This window comes from Lepisma saccharinum, chromosome 24, assembly GCF_977018435.1.
Source record: "Lepisma saccharinum chromosome 24, izLepSacc3.1, whole genome shotgun sequence".
NCBI classification, from domain to species: domain Eukaryota; kingdom Metazoa; phylum Arthropoda; class Insecta; order Zygentoma; family Lepismatidae; genus Lepisma; species Lepisma saccharinum.
This window is the reverse complement of record NC_139252.1, coordinates 19,199,915-19,226,895: the sequence shown is the minus strand read 5'-3', so window position 1 is coordinate 19,226,895 and position 26,981 is coordinate 19,199,915. Positions and strand designations below refer to the sequence as shown.

Sequence of the window (26,981 nt, the reverse complement as noted above, 5' to 3'; positions counted from 1 at the left end):
TCAACGACTTTCTAAACGTTTCTCACAACGTTGCAACGTTTAGAAAGTCGTTGATTTTGTTTCTGTATTTTCCGTCGTTGGGTTTCCTCGTCATGTCGATCGTCGCGAATCCGAAATCGTCACTGTTCCAGCAAGAAGAGCAGCGTTCCAAAAATTGATTGATCAACAGGCCGTTGAGTTTAGATAACATGGAAGGTAGAAATTCATGATCTACCGTGCGGTGTACAGTCTCCATTGTTTGCTTTCGGAAACCAAAGAAATTCATTGTCCTTGCTAGTTATTTATTGTGTATGTGAGACAGTTAAAGTTTTTTTTTCATTTGCATTGCCTACAATTTTTACTGATTTCTAAACAATAGTGTCCCCAAGGCTGCGTGTGGATTCCACAAGACAAAATACATCTTTTATCGTCATGCGGATCTAATGCTACTTTCCTAACTTCGTTTGTTGTAATCACATGGTCTACACTTTGGATTCTTTGTTCTATACTTAGTATCGTCGATTGTGAGTAAAGGCAATCGATGTAATCGTAGAAGGTGAGTTTGTTCTCCACCGTATTCTTGCCCACACCTTTTGCTTTCTTCGTGACGCTACTCTCTGTTCTCATAGCATACATCTTCGAACGCAAACCCGCGAACTCGACAATAATATCACCGTTACATTCATCTTTCAGTTTACCTAGGACTTTTTTGTTACGAGATGGAATTCCAAATCTGTTGGGTTGAGGATACGCAGAAGTATCGAAATACTCAAGCATGGAAGGATTTTTTATGTCTTCGTATAGGTTAGGTGTTTGTATGCTGTAAATGAAGCTGTCGGTGTCCGTGTACAAAAGTGATATCTTATCATTGTAGAAGGGTTTCATCACGTCGTAATGAAATTCGAACATGTAAAGTTTCGACAAGTCGAGAACCGTTGCACCAACGTAAATTGGTTTTCTAAATTTCATCAATTTTATATCTAGGTTGAAAAGTGCCAAATTCTCGTTGTAAATTTTTCTCGACTTGAATCTAGGATCGGCTATCCACTTCCGACATTTATTCTTATCGGAAATTAATTTCACGTCTACGTGCTTTCTAACATTCTCCATGGTCTTTCCGTACACCGCATTGTTCATTAATTTAAAGAAGTCCTTGTCTAAATCGGAAGTGGCAGCTGTTCTATGTTGTGTGTTAGTTTCTATGTAAGGTCTTAACCACGTGGAATGTTTAAACTTTAGTATTCGTCTAACATTTACTATCTGAACACCCTTCCCAATCAAAAACCGGAGATTCTTGTAGTGGACGACGTATCTCTGTTTAGGGTCCAATGTTAACAAAAGCTTGTCTTGAATCGAGTCGGGTGGACATTTGATTTCGGGAGTCGGAGGCAAATCCGAAAACGTGTCGTGCAGGTGGTCGGAGAATTGGAGATCTACCTCTGCGAAGAAACCACACTCGCTATCGTCGAAATGAATAATATCTATCGAAGTGGGATCTAACCATTCGAATCCCCCGTAAGGAAGTTTTTGAACCATGGCATGTCCGTAGAGATTATTAACGTCGGCGTAGAATATGGAATTCGATGCTCGATTTGAATCGTAATCTTCTTTCATGTGTACGTTATTAGCTTTTGCATGTCTCTGTACGCATTGCACCATTCCACCTCGTATCCCTCTTTCGATAAATAGCAACATGTCAACGTCCGATATCAGTTCCAGCTTGACCTTTGTCTGGAATAACATTGCCGACCACGCTAATCCCGATAGGCTGTAGAAATACGCTGGATCTAATTTATAAATATTCGTTGCCGTTTTCCTGAACGCTTGAAAAACATCCGCGAGTATCGTCACGTCCAATTTTAAGTATGCGTCGTGGTAGTCTCCGAGTGTCCTACATTCTAATTTCTCCCACATGAGTTGTGCGTGTTGGTATTCTTCGTCCGTGATTCCTTTCTCTCTGAGTCTGCTGTAAAATTCTCTTGGAAGTGGGAGAGCGTCGTCGTTAAATTTAGAACCATCACTAACGTATTCGTAAGGATAAACCCCTTTACGTCTAACGAGTTCTATGTCTACGTTAGGAAAACTAGCTCTAGTTATTTTGAATTGATCGTCGGTGAGTTTGTTCGCTAAAGCATCCAGACTTGCAGAGAGAAATCTATACGAATCCAGGAAGCGCATCTCGATTGTATTTTTCGTTCCCGGAATCGACACTTGCTTGCTGAGACTAATGTAGCGTTCTTCATTCTCGGCCAAGACACCTATACGTTTCGGATCGTAGCCAAGATGTCTCACCAGGTGGTGAAAATCATATCCGCTTCCGTTGTGAAAAAATATGGGGATGAATTTAGGTTTCTGGATTTTAAGATTGCACGTGTTGCAAATTCCACCTATGTAGTTTCCGCTGAAATGATCGTGGTGGAATATTTTTTTGTTCTCATCAGTAAAACTTTGATCACATACCGGACACACCTCAGTGGAATTGTAATTTTGAAGTTCATTTTCAGTTAAAGGTGCCATCGGTTTTGATGTAAGCAGTACGCTACCAATTACCTCAACCTCCTCCACCATTTTTTCCAGGAAGTGTTCGATTACATTTGGGCCACGGTATATATATGCTTCATTTATTTTATCACGTCGCACAACAACATAGCCGAAACTATTAGGTTGATGAAGCTGGTACGGCGTTGTGGAGGAAATTTCAGGATCCGGTTCGCAGTAGGAGAGTGGTTTGAGAAACGCCTCGAAATCTGCGACGATGATTGCGAGATGTTCCAACAATGCCTTGTGCATTTTGAATTCTTCGACTTCGTTCGTTTCGGGCATCAACATTCTAGCCGGTCTGTTGTCACCGCAATAAATTTTATGTTCGGCAAGTTTCTCCAGAGCAATTTGACGACTATGAAGATTTTGATGATCACGTCGGTCACGATCGTCGAACGTGGTTAGGCATCTCGGGCAAACTTCGATGTTGTTTGCATACTTGGTAGTTTGACTTCTGACCAAACGTGATAGAGAACGAATTAGCATGTAGTGATGAACATCCTCGTTTGAAATTAGAAGAAGATTTATTACACGAGCATCGTCATCGTCGATATCGCTTATCCTGACGGGATGCACGAGATATTTATCTGACGTGAAGGAATATACATTAATAGCGATGCGTTTTCCGGCACGATTTTCGAACTTTTTTATATCCGACAATGTCACCGGGTATTCAATGCCAGACATTACACTTTCAAACTCGGACTCGTATTGCTTGTAATGATAAATCCGTTCTGGATTATTTTTGCAATAAACAGGATGCAGTGCAGCCAACACACACCAAAGGAAACACTTTTTATCGCTGTTCTGTATATTTAACACAGCCCTCTTGTGTTGAATGTTCGGTGGAAGAGGAACGTAGCTGGAAGCGCGAAGAGGCGAGAATCGATTCACGTAAACGGTTAACGTGTGAGGACTTCCACACAGAGACCATCCCGACCCTTTAGCCTCGAAATCGTCGTGTTTCTTAACCAGCTCGTTGAAAACTTTATAATAGAAGTTGTCCAAATTTTCGACGTCAGCAAAATAAAGTGTCTGGTTTTTTGTACGATGATAAAAAATACTCGTTGTGCCATCAACTTTCTCGTATTCAGAAAACAGAACAACATATACTTTTATAGAGTTGTTTTCAAGTTTATTTTTTAGAATATTTAGTACAGATGTTTTTGTTTCGTCCAAGAAACTAAGGATGTCACGGCCTGGTTCCGAAGTAAAAGAGAAATCCTGGAGTTGGTCGTTGAATGCAGATCTAATCGGTTTGCGTTCATCCGATAATTTAACTTGTTTGGAAGTAGAAGCTTCCGTTTCTGGATTATCGATTTTCCTTTTCAATGTTCCTCGTTCGATCGATGGTTTGCAAATTTTGAGGTGTTTACTTAAATTTGCAATGCTGATCATCTTTCCACATCGAGCACAAGACTTAGAAGGTAACGAACGATTAATTCTCGAACCTGTTTCGCTACATCTTGCCCTGTGCTTGCTAATATTAGTTTTAGATATTAATTTTTCGCAAGTAACACATTCAGTTTTATAATTTTTTCGATTGAAACTGGTGGTGGATGCCATTATGCTTTCTCCAAAAAATCACAGAAATCAAAAAAATGTCTAGCGATACAATTTTCAGGTATGTTATTTTATATAGAATTTCTTGGAGTGATTACAAAACTCAAAAATTCAATCTACTGTAAATAGAATTTCGGGTATGTTATTTATATATAATTTCTTGTGTGCGAATACAAAAACTCAAGAATTCAATCTACTGTAAATACAATTTTCAGGTATGTTATTTTATATAGAATTTCTTGAGGTGATTACAAAACTCAAAAAAATCAATCTACTGCAAATATAATTTTCAGGTATGTTATTTTATATAGAATTTTCTCAGGGTGAATACAAAACTCAAAAATCCAAGACAGTTCAGTTTTAACGTGTTCATATTTGAAAAAAAATACAAAAATACGCCTTGGAGATTTCAACCAATCCACTTTACTAGATTGGCGAAACTCTTAACTATTGTTATTTGGAACCTTTAACCTTTTTTTTGGTGACGTAGAGTACGCGTAGAGAGGTTGGGTTTAGTGTGTCGGTCGAGTCTCGGTATCCTCTGTCCTCCCATACCAAAATAAACACGTCACAATACAGAAATAATAAGAGGCGTGTGTATGTACGGCAGAGAGATCACATCGTTCCGAGAGGTTTACAAAAGTCACGATATACAAACATTTGACCGGGACTTGGAAAATTACGATAAGGTATATTCATCCTTCAAGGATGTGAGACTGCATTATTTACTCATCACGCTGTGTCAGCACAATAAATAAAAGCACTGAACGTAGAGAGAAAATAAGAGTTTTTGAGGTTTTGGTGAACCTCAATTAATAAAAATGAGTTTTTGAGGTTTTGGTGAGCTCCAAATAATCAAAATGAGTTTTTGATGTTTTGGTGCTGTTTTCTACGCTGTGAAACATCGTCAGCGCAATAAATAAGGCGCAGAACGTGGAGGGAAAGTGAGTTTTTGAGGTTTAGGCGAGCTCCACCGAGCTCCACCGAGCTCCAATTGGTGTTTGTCAATTCTCTATTTGGGTCTACTACAGTTCGGTGTGCAAATAAAAAAAATAATAGGTTAAGTTATATCACTGAAGATCGTAAAAAAATCGTAAGATAAGTTAAATTATATCACGTAAGATCGTGATCGAGTAAGCAGCTGGCAACACTGCCAGAAAATGGGGCTCATGCCTTACGAGACAAGTCCATTAAGGCGAGCCCCACCGAGCCCCACTTTCGGTCCGTGAACCGGCTTAATTGGACTACTAGTTATCTTGGAAACAGTGAGACTTAGGAAAAATCTGTTTGCGAATTCGTCATGTACGCCTATATGTAAGTAAAATATGAATAGAACCTATTCTCGGAAATCCAAAATGGCGACCGGAAGTGGGGTTATCTTGGAAACAGTAAGACTTAGGAAAAATTTGTTTGCGAATTCGTCACGTACGTCTATATGTAAGTAAAATATGAATAGAATTTATGTTTGGAAATCCAAAATGGCGACCGGAAGTGGGTTTATCTTGAAAACGGTAAGACTTAGGAAAAATCTGTTTGCAGATTCATCACGTACGCCTATATGTAAGTAAAATATCAATAAAACCTGTGATCGGAAATCCAAAATGGCGACCGGAAGTGGGGTTATCTTGGAAACAGTAAGACTTAGGAAAAATCTGTTTGGTGATTCATCATGTACGCCTATACGTGAGAAAAAGTATGGATAGAACCTATGCTCGGAAATCCAAAATAGCAACCGGAAGTGGGGTTATCTTGGAAACGGTAAGACTTAGGAAAAATCTGTTTGCAGATTCATCATGTACATCTATACGTGAGAAAAAGTATGAATAGAACCTATGCTTGTGTGTGCTCGTACCAAGTATGAGTGGGAAAAAAAAAGAAAAATAGGAAATTTTACAAAAACATCGCTAAACGCTAAAACGTCGACAAAAATTGTCAAAATATGTCAAAAAATGGTATTCAATTGATAAAAAAAGAGGCTAAAAAAGCACTCGTACTAAGTATGACTTTGAAACAATCCAATTACACTACTTATGAAATTACTATTTTTGGGCAACCATACAGATAAAAATACACATTTTATGTAATATGTGTTTCAAATTAGGACACCTGTACAATACCTAATTATTTTAATTAAACTTTCCGAGATAACATCACAGGAAGTGCCAAGAATTTTCATATTAATACAAAATGGACTCGCTCCCTCCTCCTCCCCTTCTGTTTAAAATTTTTGAGGTGGTCTCCGGGTATCCCCCTTGCGAGTTGAATTTACGTTCCTCCCTTTGTTTCTCTCGAAGGGGCATACCTCGTCTTGATTGTGGGGAAGATACTCTCGTACTTCTCGGGAGCTGTAGAGCATGGATTGAATTTAATGAAGTAAAACTTCAAAAGTAAGTGTTCCCCTCCTATTTCCATGAAACTTGGCAGGTGTAGAGGGTCGAAAGGAAGAAATGCGTGTTTATTTGTTTCGGCTAAAAGAACTGTTTTAAGGGGCAAAACCCTCTCAAATGTTAAGATGAGGAAAAATTGAACTGGGGATATGACCCCTGTGTCCCCCTCCGATTTCCATGAAACTTGGCAGGTGTATAGAGGGGCCCAAAGGAAGAAATGCGTGTTCATTTGTTTCGGCTAAAAAAACTGTTTTAGGGGGCAAAACCCTCTCAAATGTTAAGATGAGGACAAATTGAAGTGGGGACCTGCACCTGTGTCCCCTCCGATTCGCATGGAACTTGGCAGGTGTATAGAGGGTCCCAAAGGAGGAAATGCGTGCTTTTGTGTTTCAGCTAAAAAAAACTGTTTTAGGGGGCAAAACCCTCTCAAATGTTAAGATGAGGACAAATTGAAGTGGGGACCTGCACCTGTGTCCCCTCCGATTCCCATGGAACTTGGCAGGTGTATAGAGGGGCCCAAAGGAAGAAATACGTGTTTTTGTGTTTCAGTTAAAAAACTGTTTTAGGGGGTAAAACCCCCCTCAAATATCAAGATGAGGACAAATTGAAGTGGGGATCTGACCCCAAAACCACGTAAATATGGCATAGGAAGAACACGCACATATAACTGGAATACACACAGCCACAGAGCTGTGTTTGCCAGTGATATGCTCCCACATGGCACAGTGGTAGCGTCATTGACTTGTAATCAAGGGGTCCCGGGTTCGATACCCGGTGGAGGCACAAGTGGTTCGGATCCCACTTTAAACTGTAGGTCCAGTCCCGATTAGCCTTACTGTGCATAAAGTGGACTTAACACCAACTCAAACCAAACCAAACCAGTGATATGCACTTCATATCTCAAGTGTTCCACTTGTGCATCTGCCAGCACTATTACCACAGAACTTCAACCGCCATCGTCCTTCACGATAGTACTTGCGTTTGGTACCGCCAATTCTACAGTTATGTGATGTGTGTGTTCCAATTATATGTGCGTGTTCTTCCTATGCCATATTTACGTGGTTTCGGAGTCAGATCCCCACTTAAATTTCTCCTCATCTTGACATTTGATGGGGGTTTTTGCCCCCTGAAACAGTTTTTTTTTAGCTGAAACACAAAAACACGCATTTTTTTCCTTTGGACCTCTCTATACACCTGCCAAGTTTCATGGAAATAGGAGGGGGGCACTTAGATAACCTCCCTTGTAAATAAAATGTAATTCGAATTGAAGTTCATCTTCGGGCCTCTTCGATGGTAAGGTAGTAACGCCTTCGTATTTGTAATCAAGGAAACCTAAGTTTGAACCCTGCTTGAACCATATTTCACAGTGTCTCATATTCCACCAGAAACTGTAGGTTTGATTCCAATTTGCTTCTCTGGACGTAAACAAACATTCACTTTGTTCAAGTTTGTATTTATTTAGGGATGAACTTCGGCGCAAAGACAACTTTGCTTCGAACCAAACTAGTTACACAATAAATCATTAAAAATGAAACCACTAAACACTAAATAACAAGAAGGTTACAAGGGAAATAAAAACACACACTTTAAATTTTAATTTTGCACAAAGTTCAGAAACCCTATTTTGGTGGAAACTAGAATCTAATTGCATATTTTATAGTGACTTTGGATGAGAATTCGATTGTTGGTCTGTGGTAGGCCGTCAAAGTCAAAAGGCTTGGCAAATTGACCTCCTTCTGGTCTTCGAATTTAGCAGGTAAAACAGAAATAAAAACTCGCCAGTCCAGGAAGGAAAACACTTTAGAAGAGGAATTCAGAAAATAGAATTTATAAAGCACGCTCAGGAACGAGCCGCAAGTGAGATTTTACGGCGATGCAAAGCACGGAGAAGACCAAGGCAGGAGCTCCTTTAAGTTATCCTCTCCGGGATTTTTATATCAAAGTTGAAGATATAAATGCTTTAAAAAAACGAAAAGAGAAGCGGAAATAGCGAAGGTCGCCGAAAAAGAAAACCAAGAAAGATGATGAAAAAGAAGGCCGAAAAAAGGACGTGAAATGCCAATTCAACGAACCCGAACAAATGGTCAGGACGCGGCCTCCCCTTTCCCTTTCCCGAGGCCTCCGGAATGCAAGGGGGAGGCAGAAAAACCGTAAAAGAATGGTCCATAAATAAAGCCGCGTTCCAACTGCTGCAAGAAGCGGCGGAGGGGGAATAAAAAGAAAACTAGCCCCGGATTCTTGCACAACTAAATATCGCGACCCCCGACGTCTACGCCATGCCTTTTCTGGGCAAAATATACGAGGCTGTGCAAATGAAGGAGGTACAATTGTTAATTGCATTGCTCGTTCCCATATGCAAACGCTTGGATTTAATTTCAAATGCTTTGGAAGGTTGCATTGATTCTTTCCTTACACACAGTCATTATGTGGGTCGTTGCAAAACTAGTTTCCAACATTTGGAAGAAGGATTGAGACCATGACTGCGAAAATCAGTTTAGGGCATTAAATACAGTGTGTTTTTAAAAAATTGATGTCATTACAGACGTAAATATCTCAGAAAGGAAACTACAGAGGTTTAATCCTCAACTCAATAAGACTTATGCATAGACATTTGAGTAAGAAATTCAAAGGTATGTGGATGTAACAAATGATTGTTCACAAGTGTTCACACATCAAGTGGACAGGGCAAAGTAGTACAGTCTGCTGCGAGGGATGGTAGGTGTAGTAGTAACATACCCTTCGGTATGTGGGATCGAACTGGGTTGATGTAGCTCACTGATCATTCATCCTTGATTATGGAGCAACTTGCTATTCATGGTAAGCTTGATGGTAAGGTGCGAGAGGTACTAATTTCACATATGTGAATGGCTAAACACAATACTTGAGTTCTAAAACCCCAAAGACTGGATCAGAATGCAAATGGAAATGTATACCTGTCTCTGTACAGCAGCTGAAGATCTGCGATGAAAGGTTATGGTCTTGACTGTAAAAAGAGTCTGACTTGCGACTCGCTCTAACACCTTCTCCCCAAATCGTCCTCCTGTCTCGCTCTCTCTCCGTAATGCCGACTCAGTTAGCTGTAGTCTCTTCCTTGATTGCGATTGTTTACACCTGTTTATAACGATGGCTATCAAGGAAGCTCGGCAATGTCTAGCAAGACATTCCTTAGATGTTTCTTGCTATTTCCCGTCTGGAAAGGTGATGGCTAAATGTCTGGGATTTGGAGTTATTTGTACTTTACATGTTCAAAGATTCTAAAGATCGTTACACAGTCGCTCTCCCCTTCCACGCAATTCCGTTCCCACTCAAGACTCGCGTCAAGTCTTATTCGAGACCAAAACACACCCCATTACACATTGACTTTTGAGGTGATCCTACAAATACCGTTAAATTTTCAGATCATTTGCACGATAACTGGTAACGTTATTAGATTACGAAATGGTATCAAATTTATAGAAACGCCTGGTAGAATTTCGACTTATGCAGTGAAAACTTGTTAACTTCCTATGACAAGTTAATGTACGTACTTAAAGTATAGCTGAAAACACACGTGTCAATTACTGTGCCAATTAACTACTGCGTTTCAGTCAATGAATTGGTGGATCCTGGTACTTTCTGATATCAACGTGATAATTTCATAGATTTCAACGAAAAATGTATAACGGGAACATCAAAACCAAATGCCACACAAACAGCAAAACAAATGGCCCCGTGGCTTTCTCTTATTTGATTTTTCTCAAATAGGAAATTATACTATGCAGAGAAATCTTCCATCTGTTCACAAAACATGTCACTGTACTATATTTCCAAAACCAAAAATTCTACTTCTTCCTGCAAATAGGTTGGTTACGACTTTGTTCGTGTGACCGATTAAATTAATATATAATAAAATATTTATATATCTCGATGCAAGACAACTCCGAATCCAAGACGAACCCCCATTTTTCAACAAGGGATTGCAGAAAAATTATTTTCAAAACTTACAAATGTTTACCTTATTACAGTAGTAGCATTAATTCTGGACACTTTTAGTAAAATGTTAATTTTTAAAAAATCTCGAATGTAAAAACTATATTCTGTATAGAAATATTAAATAAGTTTAAATGACATCGTTCAGTAACTTCAATAATTGCATCTGAGTGCAGCATTGTAGTCTATTATTATTTCCACCAACAGAACGCTTGTGTGCGATTGTTGTATAGTAGGTCAACTGGGAGCATCATTGTTGTACACGCAGGGATAAGAAGCAAACATAGTGATACTTACCCCCGGGTTGGTAAATTTTGGACCGGACTTCTTCTCAGGACTTGTGGCTGACGATAAACGACGGGAATTCTTCTTGTTGTCATAGGACAGGGTACCTCGAGTCAGTGGCCTCAAGCTCTACCTTGAGTTGATGTCATCGCACTTCTCATCTCCCCATTCCAAAGGTTTACCACCTTCCAGACTGTCGTGCCATTCCCTACATAAATCAGCCCAGATGTTTATCTGTTTACTCAATTTCAAAATTTTAACGGCTAGATTGGCATACGACACTCCCCTCCTACAAAAGAGTCAATTTCTACCGAAATATGACTCGACCCAAGAAGAAAAGATAATTACAATATCCACAATAAAGTTCAAAGTAAGTCGAGGTCCTCTCCGATGACTTAGTTGTAACATCGTCGACTAGTTATTAACAGGTCTCGGTTTGATACCCAGTTGAGGCAGATAGTGGTTCGGATGCCACTTTAATCTGTAGGTTCAGTCATGATTAGACTTCCTGTACATAAGGCGAACTTAAAACTAAAATCCAAATAATGAAAATAATCGGAGTAATGTACATATTTTAATCAAAATACACTAGCCTTCTACAGATTGTTGACAACTGACGTCAACCTTCTGCACATTTCCAAGCAATACATTATAGCTTTGTGATTGACAACAGTACAAGAATTGAAAATAATTTGTTAATGTATTATGTACCAGCCTCGTTTTGACATTAAATTTACTCGTAAACTTCGATAATTCTTACTGTAATTTAAAAATGTTTTTATCCTTTCTTTTCTCTCAATCGTGTAGAAATCAAATTTATGAAGTAGCATTTGCAAAGGAACACTCATGGCCAGGATGTTTGCCAGAAAATGGAATCAGCCACCTTGTACTTAAAACATATTACGAGGTACTCTGTACCTGTGGAAATAATCCACCAACATAGATATTGGTTACTCTTAACATTGAGGTCTTGAAAGAGAATTCTTCAAATATTTTTCATATCAGTATAACGTAGAAGGTAAAAAGTTTCACGAGGGATATACTATGGAGATAGTTCATACGATTCATGACAATGTAATCTAATATTATCTTTCCTTTTCTCGTTACAGAAAACCCACTGCACTGTAGCTGCGATTCGCAGGAACTGTGGGAATGGTTGCAGGATCATCAGAAGCTTGTGGCATCCGCTGTCAGAGGTCTCCGATGCGAATATCCTCCGGAGCTTCGGGGTCTAATTTTCCTGGATCTGGAGCCCCTGAGATTTTGCACCGCCCCTCTCGTCGTAAAGCTGGCGATCCAAGACATTCAGACATACTCCGTGGTGGTATCCTGGCAGAGCCGCAACCACAGCGGCATCCACGGATACCGGGTGGCATACCACGCGCTGGACAAGAACGACATGGTGAGGAGCAAGATGCTGGATCGAGGTGCCAGGACGCTGAGACTGGCGAAACTCCATCCGGACACCCGGTACCTCATCTGCGTCGGAGGTCTCGGCAACTGGATTCCTTCTTCTTCCTCTTCGTCGACCACGTCGTCGTCGACGATCCTCGGCAACAAGTCCGACGCGACGATGACGATGTCCGCGACGGACCTGTCGCTGACGCTAGCTTACACGCTGGTGGATTCCTCCACGACAAAGTGTACCCAGGTGCGGACGTTGGAGAAGGCGGACGCGGGTTCGATTCTTACTCGCAGACTCGGCCTTATCATAGGCTGCTGCATGGGGTTCGTGGTGTTCATAGTGTTAGTTGGTGTGCTCACGTATCTCAAGCTGAAGAAACAGCAGGAGGCGAAGAGAGACCAACCGCTCCCTCAGGAGTACATATCCTACAGACACTTCTCAATCCAGAGTGCTGAGGGTGTCTGTGGTACAGGCACTACGTCACTTAACACGTAATCACCGCAATAGAAACATTCCGTACGACGGACCTTCAAGGCATTCAAGTAATCACAAAAGTGACGCGGTGAAACCGTGGTGTTGTGTCAATCATGGATCACATACCGCATTGCAAATGACTAACAATGGAGTGAATGGATTCGGGAAATTGCTTCTGATTTTTTGCTGCTTTTGCTCTACATATTACATTTCCAGAGCCTACCAATCATAGATGATGAAATTGCAATAGGTATTCTACGAAATGCATTCATCTTTATATCAATGCATTTCTACAGTTGAGCACCGCAAGTTGAAGTCAACTAACATGTTCCAGGAATGTTTTATACTAACTATCTTCAATAAGAAACAAAACATTCATTGCTGTAAGATACAAATTCAGCCAGCTTCCCCTCACCTATTTACAACTTACCCAAGCATGTACGCTCTGAAAGAAGTTTGTCTAACCCTCATTACTATTTCATACATCTTCCAACAAAGAATTCAAAATGAGTCCTGTTAACACGTACCATTGACAAACATAAAGAAAAATTACCATGCAAAATTATCGAAATGGATACTCATGTGGATATTTTTATCTCTTCTTGGTAATCAATTCCCAACAATGGAAAAGTATTTGTTACAATCTCTTATTAAACCGCACTTCTGGAAATGTTATTTGTATGTAGTTTAGTAAGTCTATATTCCATTGTATTCTCCCTTTAAAAGAAAAAAGTTGTTGTGTTTTTTAATAACAAAACCTTTTTACGGTTAATTATTTGATAGAATAATAAACAGTTAATTGTGTAAGTTATGTAATAACTAATATTCCAAAATGTAAAGTTTTGTACTACAAGATGTTTTTTAATTGTTATTTAGATGCGGATAACAAAATAAAAGTAACGTATCTATCACTGGCAGTTGAGATTGAAATCAGTCAAAATATGTAGTCCAGTTCAAAATCATTTAGATGGCAATCAAAGAAAGAAAAGTCTGTTATTGAACTTGGTTAACTTGTTCTTTTGTATAGATTTCACTTACTGGGAAGTATAATTTTCTCATGCAATGACTTCTTTCAAATTCTACAGTATTTGAGCAAATTAAAATTTATGTGAAGGAATGTGTGGCTACGACCTTTTGTACAAAGATAACCATCCCTACGCACAGATGAAATGAGAATAGCATATGATGAGACGTTTTGTAGAAAATGTACCAGCTAACTATAAAATTACTGTACATATGTTTAATTAGTAAATTTTTGATTTGGTAACGTGGCTGGTATAAATATCCATTAATGTTAAATTAAATTAAAGAGCAACAGGTAAAAATCTAACTGCAGTCGATTACATTTAATAGAATATATTGAACTTAGCATAACGCAACACATCTATTATTAGTACAGTCACAAACATATCTGGATTGTATCGACCTCATTGTCAGTGAGTTGAAAGTTACAACTCACAAATGACCGTGAATGAGATATTTAACATACAAAATTTTTAAGGTAAGAAAATGTTGTGACTTAGGTGCCAAAACGTAAACAGTAAATACAGTTCTACTTATAGTATTTACAAAACATGTTTTGTCTTTCGTCATAAAAAATATAATAAGTTCTATAAGTCCAATTATCTACTTATATTTTAGTCAAACTTGAAGTTAGAATAATGTAAGATTTCTTACGTATCTTCATATTATTGTATTTTTTTTTTTCAAATATTCCATTACGTAAATACTTTTTTAATGCATGATAATATGATTTTCATTATAACAAATCCCACTGCATTTAATATGTTTGGTAGAACTCTCTACTTTATATATATTACTTTTGATTATCTTCTTACATTTTGTAAATACATATCTTTTTCATAACATGCATATGATACGCAATTTATTTTCGTGTTAAGCATTCCTATTAATTTATATGTTTCTCTTAACACACAAAATGTTAAAAATAACCGAAAATGTAAAATTATAACTTACTTTATCGAACCTAACAAAGGAAAGAACAGGCAGATAAATGAGAAATGTTTCTTTATTTTTTTGTCATGGTTTTCTTGACAATTTAGTGTGAAGTGAAATCACATCTAATTCGAACTCACAATACATGTTCAAGGAAAATAATTTTCTTGCTTACGAAGTTATAAGTGTGTTTTGTAGGTTGCGGCAAGCCTGTTCTTGGAAGAGCCACGTTATCAATTTTCAAGAAATTACTTCATGATGTAGATGCAAATAATGTCGAAAATTGTACAGATTTAATAAATAAAGGTGAACTTATTTGAATACAACTCTGCTTATCATTACGTTTCAACTAGTTTTTAGTAATTCTATGTATCATGTTCATCATAAATTAAAGTTACAAATAAACGAAATTTAAGTTTAATACTAAGTGAATGTGTATGTATATACACACACATTACATGGGAATTTTAGCTGGCCCTTCTTCCCATTTCCTTAACATTTTCCTTCTCATGTTCTTTTGTACTGTTATAATGGTGTATTTTTGGATTTATTTTTGTTTCTTGGGGAGTTCAAGCTCCGCTCATTCTCAGCTACAACTGACACCTTCCTTCTGGTGACATTCGCCAAGGTCAATCATAATAGTTACATAAGACATATGGCTATAGGCAGGGACAGCTTAGGTGGGTGCGGGGCCTGGGGCATACAATATACGCGGGCTCTATAACCAAAATTTCTCAGAGGCCTAAAAAATCCGAGATTTTTATTTCTTAGTCTGAAGTAAGGGTGCCATCTATGATCATAATTTAAACATAATTACAATCGATAAATATTAATTTATATGTTTCGTATTTTTACTTAAGCACACCATGTTGAAAGTATGAGAGGCTGAAGCTTGTAAATTAGTGTTGTTCCATTTCGTTTCCGATGTATAACTGGTGCGACGCCTTCTACATTTAATTACAAAAATAGGTTTGTTCAAGATCATACTATTATTTTTCCTGTCAAAGTAGTAATTTTTAATCATATGTAGTAGCATTCTCTACTATAATTCTCCTTTGTTTATTTTTATTTGAATGTCGACACTGTAGTGAATTTACATTGTTTCATATAAATTGACATTTTCATTTCATGACTTCATGCTATAATTAAACGAATATTAATTGAATTTTATTTAAATATTTGAACACGTGTTAAGAATATAATTTTAGAAATTTTAGATATTGTTATTTATTCAAATATAACCATGAGGTCAAGAGGAAAAATAATAATTGCTTAATTGGAACCACCAGCGTCCTATAAACAAAAGGGTATATGAAGTGCATTTAAAATTTCCCAACAGGAGCTGAAATTATTAAAGAAAATAAGAACGTAAATATACAGAGTCTCATAAGTAATAACGTAAATTGACACAGTTGAAAGTACACGATAATAGAAGCAAAAAAGTCTCAGTAAACATGGGTCTGCAAACGAGCCGTTTTCGAGATAATCGCGAATGTGTGATTACAAGCCGCCACTGACTTCATTGTTTGTAAACTTCGTCCTAGTTGGTAAAATGCTAATAATGTGTGCGTATGTGTAGTTACAAGCCGTCATTGATTGCATTTTTAAAACACCGAGTGCTTTTCTCCGTGCGCGTTCCGAGGTTTGCTCTCTGTTTACAAAACAGAACACTTCCGAGAGGTGGCGTTGGGATCAAACAGGATGGATACAATCATTACACAGTCTAATCGTACTGTGGGAGTCACGTTAGTTGTGCTGTACTGCGTAGTGAAAATGGAACCTTGCAGCAACGAAGAGTACATTTTATCAACTAGGACTGCGTTTACAAACAATGAAGTCAGTGGCGGCTTGTAACCACACATTCGGGAGTATCTCGAAAACTGCTCGTTTGCAGACCCATATTTACTAATACTTTTTGACTTCTATTATCGTGTACTTTCACCTGTGTCAGTTTGCGCAATTAATTTTGAGACACCCTGTACATATGTACATTTAGCTCCTCGCAATACCACCATAGCATTGCTGGTCACATCTAATACTTCAACAGCATTTCGTCGACTGCTGTGGCAGAGTGACTAGCATATCACGCTAAGTCTCCAACGGGTTCGAATCCCGACCAGGGCATGGGTGTTCCTTGTGTGTGTGTTTACATCAATTTCATCATATCATCACTCATCCTCATCGTCACGATTACACAATTAGAGAAAGTAGCAGAAAGTTAAAGTACAATAACCTAACTCAACTAATACAACAGCATTTTGGGCGCTTCTCTTTGTTCCACACTTTTGAATCCCCCCTCCCCACGCTCCAAAAATATCCTGGGTAAGGGCCTTTGAGATAAAATGAGGTTTTTCTTTTCCCCACTGGATTTTCATCATGGCTCTTGCTCCCCTAATCAGAGAGTCTGCGCGCACCTATGCCCAAGGCTGCAACGCTAATCAAGTGAGTTTCAAAACGCCATTTTGGATATATTAAAGATGGCGCCTCCTAGACACATTTCCACCGGTAAAGAGGAGTGGATTCTTGCGCTCTATCAGCCTAAAACTTGCAGAAACTTCTCGCAAATGTAAATTCAATATCTCTGTGCATCCTTACCACACCAGCAAGTTTACTAATGGAGGAGAAAGTTCGACAATGGACTGAGTACGCAAGGAGATGGGTGGAAAGGCCTCCGCAGTGGCTCATAAGTGACTGCACGTGGACCCCAAAGACTTGTTCTTCTTGTGGTATAGAGACAAGCATTAACTCGAAGTTGAAAATATATGTAGATGAGCAATAGGTCTGTGTTAAAATGCAGGGAACTTGTGCAACCCTACATACAGAAATCTACCAGATAGGAAACAAAAATAAATTAAGTTTTTCATTTGACTCCCTTCTACAATGAAAATAACCACAAAATGTTTTAAAATATTCAAAATTACTCTGTAATACGGTATTTTTTATTGGCAATACAAAGTTATGAAAATATTATTATGAAAATTTCAGTTATTCTAAAATGGAATGAACAGTGTTTATTTATTTCAATTCCACTTGCCCACTTTATGCAAGCGTACAGTTTAAATTGAAATCCATGGAAACACACCCCACACATAAATCCAACTTTGTAGAGCCCAAATCCAAAACGTTCCTGTCGCACTGCATAATACTTTTTGTGGTGGCTATTCTGGAGCATAAGGTGCCTTATGAAGTTCAGAGTATGATGCAACAATCATTCGAACATTCTCTGATAGATGGCTCTGCATTGTTTGCTGAAACATATTAACAATGGCGAAAATGCATCACCTAAAAAGCTTCGAATTGTCTACTATATTAATATAGAAAAAAGATGTGCGTTTTTCCATTTTAAGTCTAGAATAATTATCGGCTTATATTAATTAATTTTTACATTCGATATCTAGGACAGCCACAAGAACCAAAAGTTTAAAAATTTTGCAGGTTAAAATCTCTTTCAAAACATTGAGTTAGCGACTTTCAAAATGTCAGTTTCAATTCAACACCTTTTTATGTGCTTCTTACCAGCAAAGAAGATGTTTTTAATTTTTTAAGATTCATGATTATTTCATTAAAGATTTCGGCTCTTGCTATGCTATTTCATACTTTTTCCGTTTTACCTTTAGCATGTTTGCTTCCAAGGAATCCTGCAAAACGATATTTTCTCTGCTATAAAAATATCTCGATAGAATGACTTGTCAATAGAATCGTTCCAACCAAGAAATGTCAGTGACTGCGACTTTAGTGCATTATCTCTACCAATGCAACGCACAGGAAATGTCGGACCCATTTTGAAATTGTGCTGCTCTGTCACCTGAAAGGAAATTAATCTCCACCTTGTACAATATTTGTTCAGGCGTTTTATCACATGAATCACAGTATATTTCAAGATGTCACTTAAAAATACTGTTATTAATTTGAAAACTCATAAACAAATCTTTATGTTCACCTGCTACTTCATTTTTTTTACAATTTCCATACCCACACATACATATATAAGATGAAGAAATCAACAAGCACTTTGATAAAATATTCAAATGCTGACCAAGAAAAAATGAATTGTATAAAAAATATACACGAAAAACATAACGTTTCCACCCACTAACACTATTCAATTTATTGCGAATCTTTGTCCGAAGAAGACCCTGTTATAGGGTGTTAAGGTTACGTTTCTAGTAAATATTTTTTATGCAATAAACTTTGCATTGGTCAGCATTTGAATGTTTTATTAACATGGAAACAAGAGTGTTAGAATTTTGATGCATTTCCTAACCTGTAATGACCTATAAGACGCAGGGTTTTAGATGCGATATCAGACGCAGCTACGGAGAGCGTGTCCTTGGCGACCAGCCAATGGCAGGAGTGCAACGTTGTACATTTAGGAAACTGCGGCAGTTAAACGCCTTTTTTTTCTCTCCCACGCACAAAATTTTTGATAAAACTAGCTACTTAAAGGTTCATCATAAAATGGGGCACGACATTTTGAACCTGACTGTCCAAGTCCCATGAATTTCCGTCGACTACAGCCGGAGTTATCGTTTCTCGAAGATACACGGGAAATTACACGTTTATATACACACACACACACACAATGACCCTTTCGTTTTCCTTCTGTGTTCTGTCTGTTTCTTTTTCGTTGCCAGTTTGTTGACCCCGCTGAGTTGTTGTGTCTTTGTAAAGCTATGGGTGCCAAATTCAGCTTAATATACACAATGACCCATCATTGTCGTGGGCATTCACGAACATTGCGATTCTGAGTCACTTTCAATTCAAAGTTTTCGTAACAAGGTGGTGAAAGATAGTTTTACTCGTACGCCACGAAGAATAGTTGTGAGAGGATTCAATACAACCCTTATTGATTGGTTAAATGGTTTGATTTGTTTTACTTCGCTTTTCTCCACTTTTGGCTAATCGCGAAGATGAGAATGGGTGATGGTATGATGAAGTTGATGAAGGGACACGTACAAGCACACCTATATCCGGGCCGGGATTCGAACCCGGGACACCTGACGTCGTAGCGCGTTATGCAATACAGCCCTTATGTTCGATAGTTGTGCAATAGTGTGTCTTCCGCGAGTGTTATTTCATAATGTCTCGCCGGCGCCCCTGGTGTAGTGGTCAGCATATCGCGCTACGACGGCAAAACAAAGCGAAGTAAAATAAAGCAGTACAGGCACCAAGGGTAAAATATTACGTTCACAAGACAGAAATCGTACTTTTAAAGTATATTCTTACTTCAAAGAATTGGCGTCGGAAGAAGTCCGTGCTAAAAAAAAATGTTTTCTCATAGTCGGGAACTTATGGCTGAAGCGTGTGGTGTATGTGTGCTTACTGTGTTGCGTATTATAAAGCAGGGTAAAGTATCTACTACAGCAATTGGTGAATCCCTATTCAAATCTGCTGGGAAACATGCCACAAAACAGAAACGAGAGCGATGATGATGATGACGTTGCAGTGCCTCTACAATAAATACACACCTTCAAACTTTTTTCAGGTACGAGTTTCTCATCTGCCATATGCTGCAGTGATATGATATAATCCTGTGTAGAATACTTCACTATATATTTCATTGTACTCAAATATCACGTGCATGCATTATATATAAAAAGCTGTATATTGGACAGAGCGAATTTTCTGTTTCCCTTCCGATAGTAGTTGGATTGACAACAGCGCGAGAGCACTGGCTGTTCATTGGCTGAACTCATGTACATTCTAAAAGCGTACGCCGTATAGATTTTGGTATTATTATATATTATTTTATTCTATTACATATATAGATAGATAGATAGATATAAGTATGTATAAACATGTAGATGATTACAGGTAAGGAAATGCAACAAAATGCTTGATTATATTTTCTTCATCTTTTTGTTTTCAATGCACGAAGACTTCTCTGTTAGATTCTGAACGAAGAACTACTGGTTTACTTTTCATTAACAATCTATTTAGTCTTATTTTTTTCAAAATTCCAAGTTAAAATCTTAGAATGTTCCATATTTGTTGATAAATAGGGATATCCTGTAAGAAAAAGAACGAGTTCTCTCTGTTTTAACGTTTCTTATATGTGTGAAAGTATAGCCAGGTCTTTTCTCAGCATTTCATAACCAATAGTTTATGAACCATATTTCTGAGACCAGCATTCTCCAGTTTTGTTCTGTGTATTGATTTTATTAAATCAATCTTGTTTTCCGAAAATATCTGGTGTCTTTCTTATATTAACGAAGGAGTATACTATACAGACAATCTGTTTTAACGGTGAAGTTATTGTAATGGAAATAATACTCACGAACACGAAAAATGAAAATCTGTAAAAAAAATAATAAAAAAAATAATCTATGCCCAGACCGGGATTCGAACCCTGGACCCCTTGCGGAAAGTAATTTCAGTCCATCGTTTTGTCTCTAGATCCTGAACCAATCCATTCTCGCATAATGAATGAAAACTTTGTGAGGCCCACCATCGGGTGACGAATTCCAAGTCAGAGGGATCCTCCGTGTGTCCGGGCGTAGGCAAGTCGCCATCAAGCACGAAGCTATCATGTGGGACAAGCAAGCTGCACCCAAGAGCATGCACGGGATCGACCAAAGCCACCTACGCCACCGAGGCCTCGATAATTTTAGCGTTTAATTGTTCCTTTTGAATCCCTCATTGTTGCCATCGCCCAGGGAGCACTTGTTCAATGTACAACAATTTGAAATCTTTCTGTACGGGTGGCCGTCGTAATATCAGATTCAATACACAACACTAAATTGAGAAAACCACTTAGGACAAGGGCAGAAGAAAGACAAAAGCAAATATATGCAATATAATAGAAATGATCGGGTCTAGCTACTTTTTGTAATTCGAGTATAGCGCCTCCCCGATGGCGCAGTGGTAGCTTCGTTGCCTTGTAATCAAGGGGTCCCGGGTTCGATACCCGGTGGAGGCACATAGTTTTTCAGATCCCAAGTTAATATACAGGTCCAGCCCCGATTAGACTTGCTGTGCATAAAGTGAAATTAAACACCAAATGAAAATAAAAAATCTAATTCTAGTATAATATAACTCCTACAATGTAATACAATGTTAAATGCCCTGTTAGCACAACAGTAGTACCGAAAGGAGAAAATATCAAAATAAAACAAACCAAGACAGTGGAAGAGGCCACAAACATTAAAACTAATGTTCCCGAAGCATCAACAAAAATTGAAAATCGATTGATTACTCTTATCTTGACTAAACAAGACTCTGGGGATTATTACTGCGACAGACAGATATACTCCAAACGTTGAAATGAGAGATGCTATAGGAGAGGAAACACTCTTCGACTTCATGCATCGAATCAAACTAAAGTTCAGCCACACCATCCTAATCCGACTATTGGTGAAATTGGATTGCAAGATCCACGGCAATACGTATATAAGCTGCCAAGGATGGGCGACTAATAACTGAACATCCAGAACTGCTACACCTTATCCTGCCATGAGATGAAAAACAAGGAAATCGAAACCGCGACAGTTTGGGGGAGAACTAAAATAGCAAAGAAAATCCTGCCATGTCGTCAGTACAATGAAAATAATGTGTCAGAGCCCAACAAGGGCTGACACTCATATAGAAACACAACCCGCCAAGATACTGACTTAACTTGACTTGACAAATTAACACAGTCTAGTCTCTACTCTAATAATGTATAAACATATATTTGTACATATCTTATAGTACGTCAGTGTCCTGCCACTTTCGACTAATAGCTACCATGACGACTAATGATGAGATGAAAGATAAGATAGACCCACAAAGAAACACCCAGAGCAAAACTCGAAATTTGGAGCTTCCAGTGGTGAGATCGTGGTTTAGAAAAATGGATCAGATAATCTCTTAATACAGAAATCACATGGGGCGAGTTTAAGCTGAGTCTATGATAGGCGTAACTGGAGGAGGGGGATGAGGTATTTCGAGCCACTCTACCTTCAGAAGTGGTGGATTCTAAAAATTGTTGAGAGTCAAACTCATTTCCCATTCGAAAGATGAATTCAACAAACATCCATGCCAAAGTTGGAATTCAAACCCGGGAGCCCTGGCGTCGTAGCACGATGTGCTAACCACTCCGTCACGGGGGGGGGGGGGGGTCGGTTACCTTTCGAGTTTTGGAACTAGCTACTCCAGAGGCTTAATATTCATATTCTCAACACAAGCTCAGATTCACCAAAATTACACATACACAACATATACAATTCACTGATTGATGGAATAAGGTTATTTTCATTATTGAACAGATACCACTTTGAACCGATACCAATACCAATACCGATACTCTCACCGATACCCACCGATACCGATACCGATGCTTGAAAATTATAATAATTAAAAGTTATTCAAAATATTGATTATTATTAGTTCATAAATATTCCACTTTAATCATATAAATGAATTTACCAAGATTTTTACTTTACAATATTCAGGAATTATATATCATAATATTAAATTACATATTATGTTAGAACAGAATTCAATTTTTCAACAAAACCCGTACAAAATAAAAGGAATTTTCGAATTTTGTATAATTTCCAGGATACCTTCGGAATTTTTGCGGAGTCCGTGAAAGATGTCAGAAAATTATTGGTTGCTATTGGTATATAAATTTCAACGGATACTCTCTGATACATATAGGCATTGGATCGGCTCAACGCTAGTTATTTTACGTCGCTTTGATGCCACTTTTGGTTAATCGCGACGATGAGAATAAGTGACAATTTGATGAAATTTATGAAGGGACACTCACAAGGAACACCCATACCCTTGTATTCGAGTCCGGAAACAATGGCGTCGTTGCGCGCTGTGCTAACCACTCCGCCACGAAAGTCGGATCATTTAAAATGCTTATGCCATGTACAATATATTAATCACGCCCTTTGAATCTTTAAATTAAATAAAAGTTTATTTATTAAATTAATTGATTGATTGAGTTGGTGTTTTAAGTCGACTTTATGCACAGTAAGGATAATTGGGACTGGCCCTACAAATTAAATTTGGATCAGAACCACTATGTGCCTCCACCGTGTTCTACTTAGAGATACGTGGAAAGGATCAAGGTCTGATCTTGTATCATTGCACGGTGAACACACTGATATGAATATAACACTTATGTGCAACACAATGGAAAAAATAAACAATTCTGTGTACTGTTATATACAAAGTGCCACATAAGTAATAGCGCAAACTGACAGAGGTGAAAGTACACGATAATAGAAGCAAAATAGTCTCAGTAAACGTGGGTCTGCAAACGAGCCGTTTTCGAGATAATCGCGAATGTTTGATTAGAAGCCGTCATTGACTTCATTGGTTGTAAACGTCGTCCTAGTTGGTAAAATGCTAATAATGTGTACGAATGTGTGGGTACAAGCCGTCATTGATTGCATTTTGTAAACACCAAATGCTTTACTCATTGCGCGGTTCAAGGGTTGCTCTTTGTTTACAAAACAGAACATTTCCGAGAAGTGGCGTTGGATTAAAACAGAATGTAAGTAATAAGATCTCCAATGACTTTTCTTACTGTATCATTATCATTTCAACAACTATGATGACGTTCACAAACAATTGGCGCTGAATTGGTTACCTGGGTGGAAATCATGGCCGCCGGACTGGTTTTGATGAATAGGCCATGTTTTAATTGCAAAATTGGCATTCCTCGACGGGATTCTGTGGAACAGCCAATCAGCGAAATTTGGCCATGTGAAGATAAGCTAAAGGGAAGTTTTTCTCTGTGGTTTCCGAGTGTTGATTGCTTTTGTTCTCTTCATGATAAAGGAATAAGTAACAGAGATGATGCGCATTCGTGTTCAGTTCATTAATATTCAGGTATTTATGCAGAGCGATGAGATTTATACGTGCCAAATGTGATTAGCCAATAATGAACATTCTTATTATCACATGTGTATTAAATGTTTGATACATTTAGTTGAACCAAATATTATGTTATGAACGAATCATGTGAATCTCATGTATGAATATGCATACAAGAGTTCATTAAAAGCCTGTTCAGTATATTGTCATATTTTCTTTCGAGTCAATCTCTAGTCCATACTTTTCTTCTTTAATTTTTAATAACAGCAGTAATTCTCCTACAACGTTCTTCAAATTGCTCTTCCATGTTTTCAGATTGTCTGCTCTGCGCAGTGTCCTTTAGGAACAAAAGCCTATGGACAAGTACGGTATCAAATATCGTGTGAGGCGAAAAACTAGCAAATGGGTATCCAGTCCAGCGGCATCCCTACTGGAAATCCAGTTTCGTGTGATTTGGTCTTAAGTGATTTTTTTATGACTTACCTGAGAAAAAATGAGTTAAAGGATATCTGTCTTGATCGTCTGGGAATATTATGATAATGACATTCTTCAGGACAATTATTCGCACAAAGCATTCAAAATCATGAAATTAAGTGACATCTGCATTGTAAATAATATAATGCTCCATACTACAACCTCCATAATCCTCTATCTACGCTTGGTATCGTGCTCAACAATCTGCCGGTAATTCAAGTTGACAAGAATATTCCTGCTACAAAAGTGGACGCTTACGACCCACCTATTTTACTTGTACTAAGTTTTACTGATAGTAATTTTCAAAAAACTGAAAATTTATAATTTCATCAGTCCTCCTTGAGATATAATTTTAGCAAGGGCGACGTTTTACACCTTTACTATGAATTAAAGAGTAATCTTGAAACTATTGATTTTTCTAATGATCTGGATACTAATGTCGAGTCCTTACACTCTTCTGTCCTAATAGGTGTAAACAGAAATGTTCCTAAGATGGTGTATCATAAGATAGAAAGTTGCTCTCCTTGGATAACACGTAGTATAAAAAGTATGCTTAACAAGAAGAAAAGGCTTTATTATAAGTACATTAAAACCAATAATATCACCAACTTCGTATCGTATATATGTACTATAATATAACTTGGTATGCCAAATTTTATTTATTAAAGAGAGAACTTAAGAGAAAGTATTATAATTATTTAAATTCCTGTTTTGCTAGTGACAAAACTCGTTTTTGGAGACTAATGAATGGGTCACCTCCTAAGCTGTCTACTCTTGTCACATCTGATGATAAAATATTGCATGATGAGAAGAAAATTGCGGATGCGTCTATGAGCCATTTCGAGGGTAATTTTTCTAAACAGCAAGACACGGATCTTCAGGAATCTGATTGGTATTTCAATCCTATATTTCCTCCTGTAATATGTGAGAAAGATACAATTGATGTGTTCAAGAAAATTAAGGCCAGAAGTGATTCTGGTCTCTACAATATACCGAATTATATTTTCAAAGGATGTAGTGATATACTTGCACCTGTCCTGTGCTCAATTTTCAACAAATCATTAAAAACTGGCATCTTACCCAAATTATGGAAGGAAGCAGCTGTGGTGCCAATTCAAAAGATAACTGGAAACAGCAAGATTTCTAATTACAGACCGATTACCATTGTTAATATTTTTAGTAAGATCTTCGAATATCTTACGCACAAATCTTTATATTTTAATACTAAGAGTATAATTAACCAATGTCAACGTGGGCTTATACCAGGAAGATCTGCAAGCACAAATCTGTTAGTTCTGATAACAGATCCTTTCAATCCTTCTGCAACAAGAGTCAACTAGATGTTATATACCTTGATTTATCCAAAGCTTTTGACAGTGCCAATCATAATTTATTAGTGCAGAAACTTAACAATTATGGATGTGTTCCTTATTGTGCTTGGTTCATGAGTTATCTTTGTAATAGATCTTTCTGTGTAAGGATTAAATCAACATTTTCAACTCCAGGTAAAATACACAAAGGAGTGCACCAGGGATCTCCATTGGGACATCTTCTCTTTTCTATCTATTTGAATGATATTTCTAAAGTAATCAAGCATGCTAAATCTGACGATAGACATGTTCAGTTGCAATCTGATCTTAATGCAATCAGTAACTGGGTGGCTAATAATCAACTTGTAATGAATACAGAGAAATCCTTTATTATCACTTTTACAAGGAAAATTCAGTGGTGCAGTTATAAATATAAATTACACTCATGTGTAGTTAAAAGAGTTGAAGTTATTAAAGATTTTGGTGCCGTTTTAGACATGAGGCTTGATTTTGAAGATCATGTATATGAAATTGCAAGAAAAGCTAGAAAGAATAGTGGCCACTTAATGAACGAATGGTCGAATTCAAAGAAACTATTATTGTTAATTCAGTTATTCACGGTGTATGTAAGGTCTATTTTGGAATACAGTACAACAACATGGAATTTTGCATGCAATAATAATATGAAAGACATGCTTGAAAATGTACAGAAAATATTTGTCTCATTTTTAAATTCAGACTTTTTAGGTTTTATTATGAATATTATAATTTGTTAGACAAATTGAATATTTCGTGTCTCTTGGAAAGAAGAAATAATAACGATTA

At 37.7% G+C, this 26,981-nt stretch overlaps 1 protein-coding gene across 2 annotated transcripts in view; it reads left to right on the top strand.

Moving 5' to 3' along the window:
• The window catches only part of LOC145977953 (uncharacterized), a 470,846-nt gene extending 456,611 nt beyond the window's left edge, over positions 1 to 14,235 (top strand). For both annotated transcript variants that reach the window (XM_083110293.1, XM_083110294.1), the window contains one exon: positions 11,834 to 14,235. In XM_083110293.1, coding sequence (XP_082966419.1) covers positions 11,834 to 12,624 — 791 coding nt within the window. In that variant the 3' untranslated portion in view covers positions 12,625 to 14,235. The remainder of the gene's footprint in view (positions 1 to 11,833) is intronic.
• Positions 14,236 to 26,981: the final 12,746 nt, after the last annotated feature.